This window comes from Podarcis liolepis (genome assembly GCF_965112155.1).
Source record: "Podarcis liolepis genome assembly, chromosome: 11".
NCBI classification, from domain to species: Eukaryota; Metazoa; Chordata; class Lepidosauria; order Squamata; family Lacertidae; genus Podarcis; species Podarcis liolepis.
This window is the reverse complement of record NC_139565.1, coordinates 15,801,447-15,813,690: the sequence shown is the minus strand read 5'-3', so window position 1 is coordinate 15,813,690 and position 12,244 is coordinate 15,801,447. Positions and strand designations below refer to the sequence as shown.

Here is a 12,244-nt window from a genome sequence, read left to right as displayed (position 1 = left end):
CCAGCCTGTTGACGGGAGCGCAACTTCCACCCAATGCCACTGTGCGCAGGAAACAATCTAGGGAGTGTTTCCTGCCCGCAGCTGCGTGGAGGGAGAAGCTCAACAACTTTGGGCCCTCTTCCTTCATTTTCTTAAAATTGAGTCCCCCAAAATAGGGGTGTCTTATAGATGGAAAAATACGGTAAGTGATGCTCCGTAGCACAAGGAGACAGAAATTGACAGATTTGAAATATCAGAAAAACACTGTGGAGTTCTGGTAAAATGTTTTGGTCACGTTGCTTGTTGAACTTAATAAACTAGAAAAGCATTAGTGGAGTCCATGTGTAACTCAGTTATATTACAACCGCTGTGTTACATGAGTTTACTTCCAGCGAAGATGGCATCACAACTGAATGTGCTTATGAGACCCTAGCGTTGAGTACTTCGCCAAGCCTGTCACAGTTTCCATGCTGTCAGCGATGCAAATTCTTAACTGTTGCTCTGATATAAAGCCTTACTCTTTATTCATACTTGCTATTGTACTTGCTAGAAAAGTCTCCAGAATTTTAAAATGCATAGCTTAGGATCAGATAACGCCAAACCACTGCTGTCATCTGGTGGCCAGATTGTGAAACAATTTTGTTTCTTTTTATTTGTATGTTATTTACATATTTACAGTTATTTAATTCTAACAAGCTTATAGCTCATATTGTTTCAGTTTATTTGGGATTCTTTGTTATTTCTTCTTTAATACATATTTAAGGAAAACAATGAGACCACAGGAAAGCAATCTCATAACGCTTCCACTTGACATTTTCCTAGAAAAAATAGACTGGGTTTTTTAGGCTAGATTGGAATTTCCTTTTTGTATGTTGATTTTGCTTAATATACACAACCTGATCTTGGGAAATCCATGTCTATAATATCCACTCTGACCTATTTCCTCCCTCCCCCCCCGAAAAAAAAACACTGCAAGAACATGCTCAGTTATGTGAAGACCAAGGTAGCAGGCCCTGAAATTTGAGTGTCGAAATGTTGAGGTTCAAACTCCTGTATGCGGAAAGAGACTTCAGTTTTTCTAAATGGCCCAGAATTACTATTTTTTCAACCCAAATGAGGCCTTAAAACCACATTGGTTTAGAGCTAAGCAGTCCCTCTTAAGTTCTATTTCTCTCCGCATACCCCCCCTCCCATTTTTTTGGCCAAATATATCAGAGACATAGTTTGTTATCAAATTGCAGTACATCTGGATGTGAAGAGTTCCGGCATGGCCTGCCCTACCAGTAGGCAGAATGAAGCACCTGCTTCAGTTGTTAAATGCCAGGTGACGGAACCATTCTCCCAGAGTTCTCCAAAATAGCATTCTCTCTGCTCCCTAAGTTATTCTGCTGCACTCAGGTCTGGTAGAGGGTGTTATCCCATCACCAGTGTTAAAGTGAGATTTAACTCCTAGTCCAGTTGGATTCTGTACATGGGTGGCATCATATTTTCCTTCTTGAGAAGTCTTGAGTTTGTATGCTGACTACAGTCTGCTTTTGATTTATCATGGCCATAGTATAATAATTTAGAATAAAGCCGCCTTTATATTTTTCTTAGGATCTTTTAGAGTGAACCGACATGCTTCTTTGGTCAGCATTTTGTGATCACTTTGGATTGACAAGAGAGGCAATGCAAGAGAAACTCGCATACACACAAACACTTTTTGCTACGATGCTTCAAGAGGCATTCTGTCCTTTTGATAGCTTTAGACAGCTTGGTAAATAATTACCGATTGTGCTGAGCTAACTTGCATCTGTCTTCTTCTCCATAATTTTACACGCAGGTGAGCCTGGCCTCTTAATATCCAAAGTACACTCAAAGAATCCATTCTTCGGCTATGCTGGAAATAAGAGAGACACAGAAAAGAAATTACTATGTGGCGTGTTTAAGAAGGAAGATTTTTATTTCAATACAGGGGACCTGATATTTCAAGATCAAGATAACTTTCTTTATTTTTGGGACAGGACAGGAGATACATTCAGGTACAGCTACTATTAAAACTTAAACCATCTCAGTGTGTGTGTGTGTGTGTGTGTGTGTGTGTGTGTGTGTGAACAGATAGTTCTGCTTACACTTACTTTTGTTCTATGCCCAGTTCACCCTACATCTGACTACAAACATTTTCACCGAGCGGGGGGAATATTTTACCTAAAAATAAAAATCCTTGGAAATAGCTAATCGTAAGAAGCAGGGAATACATTTGCCTACTACAGCACCTGTAGGCTCTAATAATATGCTTTGCTTTAAAGTTTACAGGTTGATTTTTCTAACAATTAAATTCACAGCTAACCTTTGTAAGTTTAATTCCTCAAGATATTGAAGTCAAAAGGTGTATTGGTAATGATAAATGGTGGTATTTGTCCTACTCAGTGTAGAACGATTAAAAAATAACTTGTCCTTTGATTTCAATGGGTTTACTTTGAGTAGGACTGACATTGGCTACAACTGTGGTTTTTTTGTTACATTCACAAAAGCCTGGGCAAGCCTTCATCCCACACACTCATTCTCTCTCCTTCTGTGGGAGATTGTAAGCTTTCACTTCCATTTTTAGCTAACTGCAGTTAAGCATTATGTCTGGACCAGATCAATTGTGGTCCAGTAAACTATGGTTTACTGAAACAAGCCAACTTTTTAAAAAATTAAGCAAAATTTATTTCAATAATCCATAGTTATTAACCAGAGTTTAGGCTTTTAACATGAATGCTCAGCTCTCAATCCCCCCCCCCCATCTATTTCCAATTAGCCAATCTTCACATGACCATGAAGGAAGAGGGGAGTGCCTGGGCCTGAAAGCTCATCATGCCTGGAAGTGATGATAAATCATAGTTTTATCAGTAATGAGCAGATACTGTCAAAATCCCAAATGAAGTGCAATATTCCTGTTTTGCGGAGAACAGTCCTTAAAAGAAATGCAAGCTTGGTGTTTTTTCTGCATGGTTAAAATTAAAAAAGCAGAATTGCAAGCTATCATGAGGTACTATGCATATTTACCTGCACACTTTTCATTTTAGATGGAAAGGGGAAAACGTTGCCACTACTGAGATTTCTGATGTCATCGGTATGTTGGATTTCATACAGGAAGCCAACGTGTATGGGGTTTCTGTACAAGGTAAGGAAAATATTCGGCATTTTACTTCGTAAATAGTGTCGATGCAAATGGCATCTGCTAATACTGAAGGGATATTCGTTAGGAAGGAAGCTTTTTTAAAAATGAAGTAAATAATGAAATTTGAAAGTGGGTTAAACCACAGAGCCTAGGACTTGCCGATCAGAAGGTTGGCGGTTTGAATCTTTGCAACGAGGTGAGCTCCCATTGCTCGGTCCCTGCTCCTACCAACCTAGCAGTTCGAAAGCACGCCAAAGTGCAAGTAGATAAATAGGTACCACTCCTGCGGGAAGGTAAACGGCGTATCCGTGAGCTGCTCTGGTTTGCCAGAAGCAGCTTAGTCATGCTGGCCACATGACTTGGAAGCTGTACGCCGGCTCCCTCGGCCAAAAAAGCGAGATGAGCGCCGCAACCCCAGAGTCGGTCACGACTGGACCTAATGGTCAGGGGTCCCTTTACCTTTACCTTACATCAGTGTGTAACAAACAAGCTTATGATATGATCCAGAGAAGTGACACTTATCTAAATTCCCAGTCAGCTCTGCTGGAGGGTTTTTTTGACGAGGTGCACACATTCCTCAACCGAACCCACCTAGATCTGCCAGAGGGGTTTCACTGACAGTGAGGCTGACCCACCAATAAGGAAAACCCCAAAGTGGAACTCCTCTAAATGGAAATGGGGCATTTGGGGATGCAGCTTCACCACTGCTGTCATCATGTAGCAGCAACAGGCCTGATAAAGGTATTGTCAATACATCAGCCAAGGAACTAGCACAGCAAAACAGCGTTTTTCCAGCCATCCCACCTTCCACCCTGGCCAGCATCAGTAATAGGTCTGTATATGATGTGCTGGTGACTATGTTCCAATGAGGTTTATATTGCCTCCTAAGTGTGCCAGACCTCCATACAGAGGCTTTGTTTCTATTTTCAAAAGAGAAAATTTCCTATGCCGGGAAACCAGTTTTTATCAATGCAATCCTGTATGTGTGCTTACTCAGAAGCGAGCCACATTAAATGTGCATATAGTATTTTAGCCTTAAGTAGTTTGTGATACGGCCTTATTTTGGGATGGAGGACGAAAGAAAATGTTCACACATGCATTGAATGTTGCATGCATAAAACTAAACAAAAACTAAACAACACAGAGAGCTAGCTAAAATGTAAATAACTTAATTTGCAGATTTTTAATTCTGTTAATCAGCAGGGGAAATATTTGCTTAGAAAACTTAAAATGAACGAAGCTTACAATACAGTCATACTTTGGGTTAAATGTGCTTCAGGTTGAGCGTTTTCAAGTTATGCTCCGCGGCGACCCGGAAGTAACCAAGCGCATTACTTCCGGGTTTCATCGCATTCACAGACGCTCAAAATGACATCACACGCATGTGCGGAAGCGGCAAAACGCGACCCTTGCATGCGCAGTTGCATCTTACGTTCTATTCAGGATGCAAAGGGGGCTCCAGAACAGATCCCGTTCGCATCCAGAGGTACCACTACATGTATTTGGGATCATTATGACAGTTTTGCAGAGGGGGGAGTTGCATTTGAAATTAGCATTGTTTTATGCTAAGCATCTAACAGAGCACTACAGAATGAAAGAGAAGTACAGTTTCTTAACTGCTGCCTTTGCTACAGGTCTGACATTCACATAGCTGTAACCTATGAAGTCACAATCAAGTCTTATGCTCCTTCGCTTTAATGCCATCTCTGCTGCCTCATTGCCATAAGCTATCGAAAATACCATAGAGAAACCCCAGTTGTTTCCCATGGGTAGGAGTCACTGTGTCAACTGCTGAAGCCTTAATGCTCCCAACTTCACTATTCCTATAGGAGCACTCACATAGCTATTTAAAATGTTTGGAAACAAATTCCATGCACCAGCAAGAATACCATCTCCTTCAGTATTAGTAAAACAATTCTTGTTCATTTTTCCCCCTTTTCTTCCTCAAGCTCAGGAGCATCCATTTAATATAAAATGCATTTTTTAAGCTCCCAATACTGAAAACTAGAATAGGCATTTAGAAGGGCTCTTATGGAAAAAGAAACAACAGACTGTGCACTCTATTAACGCAAGTCTGTCCTTGTGATGCTAGCTTGGAATCTGAACCAGATATGCTTCACTGTAGCAAGCACAGATTTAAGTGACCCATACAACTTTTTGGTTTAATAATAATAATACAATTTATTTATATCCCACCCTCCCCAGCAGAAGCTGGACTTAAACAATTATGGAAAGAAGCTCAGACAAACAGGGGGGTGGGGTGATGTGCGACCAGAACCATGAATTAGTATGGTGTTTTCTTCATTTATCCAAAAGCGATACTATGGTGTAATATCAGAAGCACTGACTATATCATTTGATAGCTGGGCATTTTTGAATTTTAATGAATATAACATTAATAATCCCCTACAGGTTATGAAGGAAAAGCAGGAATGGCCTCTGTCATCTTAAAGCCTAATAAGTCTTTAGATCTGGAACAACTTTATCAACATGTGGTGATGTATCTGCCCAGCTATGCCTGTCCACTCTTTATAAGACTCCAGGTAATAATATACAAAGCACCATAGGCATGTCTCCAAGCCTCTTAATCATTAGCAGGAAATCAGCTCAGCGATCTACTAAGCCACACATACTGAACACTAAGTGATGACTTCAGAGAAAGCTACCTAATGGGTATTTCAGAAATCAGTTGTACATTTAGTCCTCTTTACCATTTCCATTAACAAGTTGGAATTAGATAGCACACTAATGAAAACTACAGATTATGCTAAATTGGAAAGAGTTGTGTACCCCAGGAAAGATAATATAAAGGGATTAGTGGGATTAGAAACATGAATCAGGAATAACAAAATGAAATTTCAACTGGGAAAAGAAATAATGTTGGAATGTAGAGATTCCGCTTCTAGAACAGAGCATATTAGAAATTACATAATAGCAGACTCACACCCCCCCCACACACACAGCTGGTGCCCACCAGATCCTTTGACCTAAAATACCCATCAGCCTCAGCCAGAATTGCCAATGGTCAGTGGTTCCAGTGACATTGGAGGGGGCACCAAGTTGCTACTGACTCTTTGAAAAGTGAAGTCAGTTAGGCAGTTGTTTGTAGTGTTGGGTCAAGGCTGGCCAACATGGTGCCCTCTGGATGTTGTTGTTAGACTCCAACTCCCACCAACCCCAGCCAGGATGGCCAATGGGCAGGAGTGAGTTGTCATCCGACAACGTATGGAATGCACTGTGTTGGCTATCCATAAAATAAATACAGTCTCAGCTTACATCTGTTGGCCAACACGTTTCATAACTGGATTTTGTAAATGGGAATATTGTGAGCCAGGGGGGCTGTGGGGTCCTTGCCTGCATCAATATCTGGTAGGGAGGGGTACTGGGAGGTAATAAAGGCTTCTCTTGGGTGAGACTGAAAGATACATACTAAGAACTGAATCCTGCAAGACTTTAGCTTTGCTGTGCTTCTAATAGGAAGACTCTTAAGAATTGCTTTTGAATTGAGCAAATGCATCTCTGTGTATTTCCTCACACAGTACAATAGGAAAAAGAGAAAGAGCAGAAAAATAAGATCAGGGAAGTTATATATGACCACATGCCTTGGTAGATATACCTAGTTGTCCTTACTGGCTTTTGCAGAACACTTTTTGGTTGAGCAAAGGATTTTTAAAAATTGAATAAGCCATGTGTCAGTATAGAGATGAGCCTCACTGCCTTTTCCATCTTTGATTTCTGTGACAGTTGTATGAGTCAGAGGAAAGTTATGTGGGCAGCTAAAACCCTTTGTATCAATCTTTGTATCAAATATTATCTCTTAACATTTTTGTAATATAATCTTTACAGTTTCCAAACAAATTTATAGATTTAAAAGTTCAGCAAATTATAGGATATTGGTGTATTATAAAGCTACTTTGATAAATTCTGCTTCAAGCTTCAGAACCCCATGCTTGACATTAAGTTGGTTCACACAACACAATGAGCCAAACTATAGCTTACCAAAGCAGTTCAAATGTGTGTGCAGCCTCCCAGGATTTATTTCCTCACTAACCACAAGCTGTGGTCGAGGTTTGTTATTGACTACAACTCATAGCTCAGACTTTCACGTGGTCTCAGTAAGCCATAGTTTGGATTTCCTTCTTGTGTGAACCAAGTTAATGAAGCTGCATTTTGCATTTCATGTTAAACCATGGTTTATTGTGATGTACATGAGCAAGAACAAACCTTGCGATCATGTGCTCCCTCTCTCTCCTCCAGCATTGTGGCTGAGGAGTTAAGAAGCGTTTAGTTTTGCTTCTGGTTTATAATGTCATGGGACATTAAAAAAAAAGGTCATTAACGTTAACTGTTAATTTCAAACATGTCAAATTCAAACCAAGGGTTATGGAACTAGTTTGTGGAAACTGACTACAGTTGGTGTTAATCAGAATTCCAGGTTTGGAGGATATGGCAAATTGTGGTTAACTAAAAGCAGAGGCAAAACCTCCCAGATTCTTGGCCTTCTAAGCAAGCCAAGGTCATTGTGATTCATTCGCATCATGCTGCACCATGGTTTCATGAGTTATTCAAAGGTAGCCTCAGACTCTGAAGATATTCATCTCCCTCCGGATAAAGATGTAACACATCTCTTGGTGAGCCTGTTTTGTTTACAGCAAACAAACTAAAAAATCTTCTCTTTTGCTTCTAGGAAGTAATGGAAGTCACAGGAACTTTCAAGCAACAAAAATTTCAGTTGGTCCAGGAAGGATTTAATCCATCTGAAATCAGTGACCCACTATATTTTTTGGACAGTTGTAAGAAGTCTTACGTTTTATTAACTAAAGAACTGCACGATAGAATCTTATCTGGACAAGTGAAACTTTAGTGCTTATTAATAAGGATTTTACAAGCTGCTTCACAAGACAAGACAAAACTTTAAACATGTTTGTCAGCTATATCCTGTATGGTCTCCTGGCGAAGAGATGCACACTGTTGAATTTTACAGTAAATATTAGGGAGGGATTATGCTTTATTAATCTTTCTCTGTTTTGACCATCAGTGCATACTAATCTACCTCTTATAGTGCAATCCTAGGCATGTCTACTCAGAAGTAAGTCTTGAGTAAGATTTACTCCAAGGCTAGCCTTAGACTATCATTGGTTCAGTATTTTATAGTTTTCATATAAATATCTCCTAATTAAATGTTGTTTATGATCAGCATAGACAAATGACATTGAGAGAATAACAAAGCTACAGTGAAATTATCTTTCGCTGTCTTACGCTGCATATTTTATAGTATAACCTCCCTCTGCTGGACAAAAACTGGTCACTATTAGCAGTAGATGGCCGTTGTTCCTAATGGTCACCTCCTAACTATGCAGGCATACCTCTTTTTATTGCACAGTGCTTTATTGTGCTTTACAGAAATTTATGATTGTGAGGATGTCGGTGCAGCAGCAAGAAGCCCAGGCAGGGAAAGGAGGCCTTCTTACTACCGCCTCTCTTCTCGAGAATGGAGCTGGCCAGGGCTGGAGCCAGGTTTTTCCCCTCCCGCCCCTGCAGCCAGGGAGTCTTTGCTTAATAGTGTAAACATAACACTCATATGCACTGAGAAACAAAATTAAAATAGTGTGACTCCCTCTTTTTTTGGCAATATTTACTTTATTGCAGTGGTCTGGAACGGAACTTACCATATCCAAGTTATGCCTATAAACATTTTTTTAAAAAAAAAAAAGTTGAAAAGAGAGAATCATGCCACAATTTTGATTTGTTAACTCTGCGAAATCATGCCTCTGTGATAATTTGTGCTGCAATTCTGTATACCTGGGGCCAAGCCACTACTGAATACAGTGGGATATGCTTCCGAGTAGACATATTCAGTATTGTGCTATTACTTCTGACACGCAGGACTGCAACATTATTTATTTTACTGAAACAGAAATTATTCACATCTTCCTTATTTTAATGTTTTCTGATCTCAATGGCCTCTGAACCACAGTAGTATTCTTTGTTTAAAAACTTAGCGCCAGCTTGTAGTCCCTCTCTGCACAGAACGCTTCTGAATGCTTTTATTTCCAAAACCGAATACCGTATTTTTCGTCCTATAGGGCGCACCGGCCCATAGGACGCACCTCATTTTTGGGGGGGAAATGAATTTTAAAAAATTATTCCCCCCCCCCCGCCCTGGCTGCCGCCCCAAGCCTTGCGCTCACCTGCCCGAAGCACGGGGCACCCTCCGGAGGGCTCCCCGTGCTTCAGGCGACAGGCTGCCGCCCCAAGCCTCGCGCACCCAGCGGGACCTCCTGCCGGGCGTGCGAGGCTTTCAGACACTTGCCCGAAGCACGGGGAGCCTTCCAGAGGGCTCCCCGTGCTTCGGGCGACAGGCTGCCGCCCCAAGCCTCGCGCGCTCGTCGGGACCTCCTGCCGGGCTTGCAAGGCTTGCGGATAGCTTCCTGAAGCCTGGAGAGCGAGAGGGGTTGGTGTGCACCGATGCCTCTCACTCTCCAGGCTTCAGCAAAAGCCTGCATTCGCCCCATAGGACGCACACACATTTCCCCTTCATTTTTGGAGGGGAAAAAGTGCGTCCTATGGGGTGAAAAATACGGTAAATTAAATTGCAGTCCTGTACGTACTTACCTCAGACTAGACACACATAGGATTGTGCTGTTAGTGTTCTTTTTTTGAGCATGAAACAAAGATAACACGTTGATTTCTGTTCCTATGCAAATATACAGGAAGAATACCTTTGTCTGCAATAATACGAGAAGGTTGTGCAGATGTCTTTAGCACACTGGGTACCTGTATCTTGCACATTAGGAATTTCCTATCATATACATGTAGTAAAACAAGAACTTTTTTACATGTATGCAACAGGTGTTTTTGTTCATTCATTAAAAAACCTAAAACCCTTGCCCCTAAAGAATTGCCATTTGTAAAGCAGTCCTCGCTTGAAGGTGTTCCTAGTTGTAAAGCAATACTTCTTATTTATTTTAATACATTTTAAAGTCCCATTCTTTTGTGCGAGACTCATGGCAGCGCACAACGAATGATTGAAAAATTTCCCTCCTATGCATCATGACACTCCACCTGGCACACAGTCCCATTCTTGTAGAAACTAGCTATCTGATCCACTTTCTGTACCTTTACATTTCTATTGCCCTAGAAACTAGGGCAGGGGTCAGTAACCTTTTTCAGACGTGGGCCGGTCCACCGTTCCTCAGACTATGTGTGTTAAGTTGTGAGTGAACATATCAGACGACCCAGCGATTCTTCAAACAGCTCTTGTTTATTGACAGGCCAGGACAGAACTGAACTGAAGGGTTCAGTCAGCCTGGTTATATAGAGCTCCAGTACAATGTAACTGTAACAATTTTCTAAAACTACCCAATCACTGAATGTCATTTTTGATTCCTTATTTGCATAACTATCTACAGTATCCCTCTGCTGGCCCAGGGTGAGAACTTCAGTACATAACAATGTGGTAGGCTGGACTATATTTTTGGGGGGGAAATGAACGTATTCCTATGCCCCACAAACAGAGATGCATTTTAAATAAAAGGACACATTCTACTCATGTAAAAACACACTGATTCCCAGACCATCTGGGGGCCAGATTGAGAAGGTGATTGGGCCGCATCTGACCCCCGGGCCTTAATTTGCCTACCCCTGAACTAGGGCATGGATCCAAAGGATTTCTGTGTGAGGCTCTTTTGCCCACGCAGCCTCCCTTTCTTGCTGCTAGCCATCCCCACCTGCCATATGCCATTCTGTTTCGGCTGTTTCCCCCCCAGTCCTCAGGAGCAGAGATTGAGAGGATAGAGAGGGTTTAAGAGGAAAGGGCCTGTTGGGAACATCTAGCATCATTCACAGAACGAAAATTAGGATGCAGGCCAAAATCCCTGAGTGCAGCATAGAACTAGCAATCACAGACAGTAAGAAGACACTCGTACACAAACTTCATCACCTTTTAAAAAGAAGTATACTGCATTTCTCTTCCTACCATTCTACAGTGATTGCTTTGTAAGCTCTTCAGAGCATGAGAGGCAATAGAAACGCCTCGTACCCTTGGCCCTGTGCTGTTGAGTCAGAAGTGCCCATTAACTCCTTGTAAGTGATGAACAATGGATCTCCGAGATCTTAAACTAAAATACCAATTCTGTAAATGCTGTTTTTCTTGACTTTATTAAAAGCAAGTTCCTTTCTCATTTTACACACACATTAACTGGTGTGTTTTTTAATAAACAATGAAGGTAGAACATAAAGAAGTGGGATCATAGCTCAGTTGTAGAGGTTTGTTTTTTTTTAATAAAAAAATAAAGGTAGAACATAAAGGAGTGGGAGCATAGCTCAGTTGTAGAGCACATGTTTTTCAGGCAGGAGGCCTGATGTTTATTCCCTGGCACCTCCGGTTAAAAGGATGATGTTTCCTGCTCTCTGCTTGAGAAAGGATGCTGTTGGTCAGAGTAGGTGGTATGGGACGAAGATGGACAAATGGTCCAACTTGGTATGAGGCTTCCTGTGTTCCTGTGATTTTTTTTTATTATACAAAATGTATTAATAAGCTGCTTTCATAAATAATAAAGGACCAGAATTTTTAAAACGTAACGTATTTTTGTTTCAGTTTTAATCATGCACTTATGGTTGTTGTTGTTGTTTAACTGTTCAGTCGTGTCCGACTCTTCGTGACCCTATGGACCAGAGCACGTCAGACACTTCTGTCTTCCACTGCCTCCCGCAGTTGGGTCAAACTCATGCTGGTAGCTTCGAGAACACTGTCCAACCATCTCATCCTCTGTCGCCCCCTTCTCCTTGTGCCCTCCATCTTTCCCAACATCAGGGACTTTTCCAGGGAGCCTTCTCTTCTCATGAGGTGGCCAAAGTATGGGAGCCTCAGCTTCAGGATCTGTCCTTCCAGTGAGCACTCAGGCTGATTTCCTTAAGAATGGAGAGGTTTGATCTTCTTGCAGTCCATTGGACTCTCAAGAGCCTCCTCCAGCACCATAATTCAAAAGCATCAATTCTTCGGCGATCAGCCTTCTTTATGGTCCAGCTCTCACTTATGGTATGTTTACAATTTTGTGGCTCGGGAATATATGGGAAATTCCCACCAAATTCTGAGCAGAGAAACTTCCAGATTAGTTA

At 41.4% G+C, this 12,244-nt stretch overlaps 1 protein-coding gene across 1 annotated transcript in view; it reads left to right on the top strand.

The window, feature by feature from the left end:
• Positions 1-11,707, top strand: part of SLC27A6 (solute carrier family 27 member 6) — a 44,877-nt gene extending 33,170 nt beyond the window's left edge. Inside the window, exons 7-11 of the mRNA XM_083464527.1 lie at positions 1,802-2,000; positions 3,030-3,127; positions 5,537-5,667; positions 7,812-9,201; positions 9,745-11,707. Of these exons, the coding sequence (XP_083320653.1) occupies positions 1,802-2,000; positions 3,030-3,127; positions 5,537-5,667; positions 7,812-7,988 (605 nt within the window). The 3' untranslated portion in view covers positions 7,989-9,201; positions 9,745-11,707. The remainder of the gene's footprint in view (positions 1-1,801; positions 2,001-3,029; positions 3,128-5,536; positions 5,668-7,811; positions 9,202-9,744) is intronic.
• Positions 11,708-12,244: the final 537 nt, after the last annotated feature.